Source organism: Tarenaya hassleriana, unplaced genomic scaffold, assembly GCF_000463585.1.
Source record: "Tarenaya hassleriana unplaced genomic scaffold, ASM46358v1 Cleome10, whole genome shotgun sequence".
NCBI classification, from domain to species: domain Eukaryota; kingdom Viridiplantae; phylum Streptophyta; class Magnoliopsida; order Brassicales; family Cleomaceae; genus Tarenaya; species Tarenaya hassleriana.
Window position 1 is genome coordinate 1220971 of NW_010960188.1, and position 657 is coordinate 1221627.

Consider the following 657-nt stretch of genomic DNA (forward strand, 5'->3'; position numbering starts at 1 on the left):
AAATATAAGACGATAGAATTATCAATAATATATTACATATCTCAATGCGATTTTGAGCGAAGTTATAAATATGGGTTTTAACTACTAATAATTATAAACTATAATTTTATAGCAGCTAATTATCATCTAAATCTCATACATTTCGCGTAATTAAAAGAGGACAAAGTTAAATGGACCAGAACATGGGCATGCCCAAAGGTTCTGAGCTGATGTTTATTTCAATGGATCTTTAAAGAAAACCTATTGGGCCTTAATGGGCTTGACGAATCCAAAAATACAGGCCCAACGTAGTTCGGCCCCATACATTACGCAGTGAAAGATGGTTAACCATTTCTCCACTAGGGTTTCTCTCTCTCTCCGATCGCTTCTCCGACGCAGAAATGACGAAGCTCAGGAAGCTCGGTCGGCCGACGGGCCACCGTATGTCCATGCTCAGGTTTCTCTCTTCATTCTCATCAATTCCTTCGTTTTTCTTCCCCCCCCCCCTTTTTTTTGTAACTTTAATTAGTTTCCTCGATTTTTCTTCTCCGTGTATGGGTGTTGCTTCGATTGTACAGGACTATGGTCTCTCAGTTGGTGAAGCACGAGCGCATTGAGACAACCGTCGCAAAGGTAATGGCTCTTTCCCCAATCAATAGAAGCACGTAGGTTTCATGG

At 40.8% G+C, this 657-nt stretch overlaps 1 protein-coding gene across 1 annotated transcript in view; it reads left to right on the plus strand.

The window, feature by feature from the left end:
- The first annotated feature begins 345 nt into the window (after positions 1 to 345).
- The window catches only part of LOC104799480 (50S ribosomal protein L17), a 2599-nt gene continuing 2287 nt past the window's right edge, over positions 346 to 657 (plus strand). The window contains exons 1-2 of the mRNA XM_010522032.2: positions 346 to 436; positions 558 to 612. Coding sequence (XP_010520334.1) covers positions 381 to 436; positions 558 to 612 — 111 coding nt within the window. The 5' untranslated portion in view covers positions 346 to 380. The remainder of the gene's footprint in view (positions 437 to 557; positions 613 to 657) is intronic.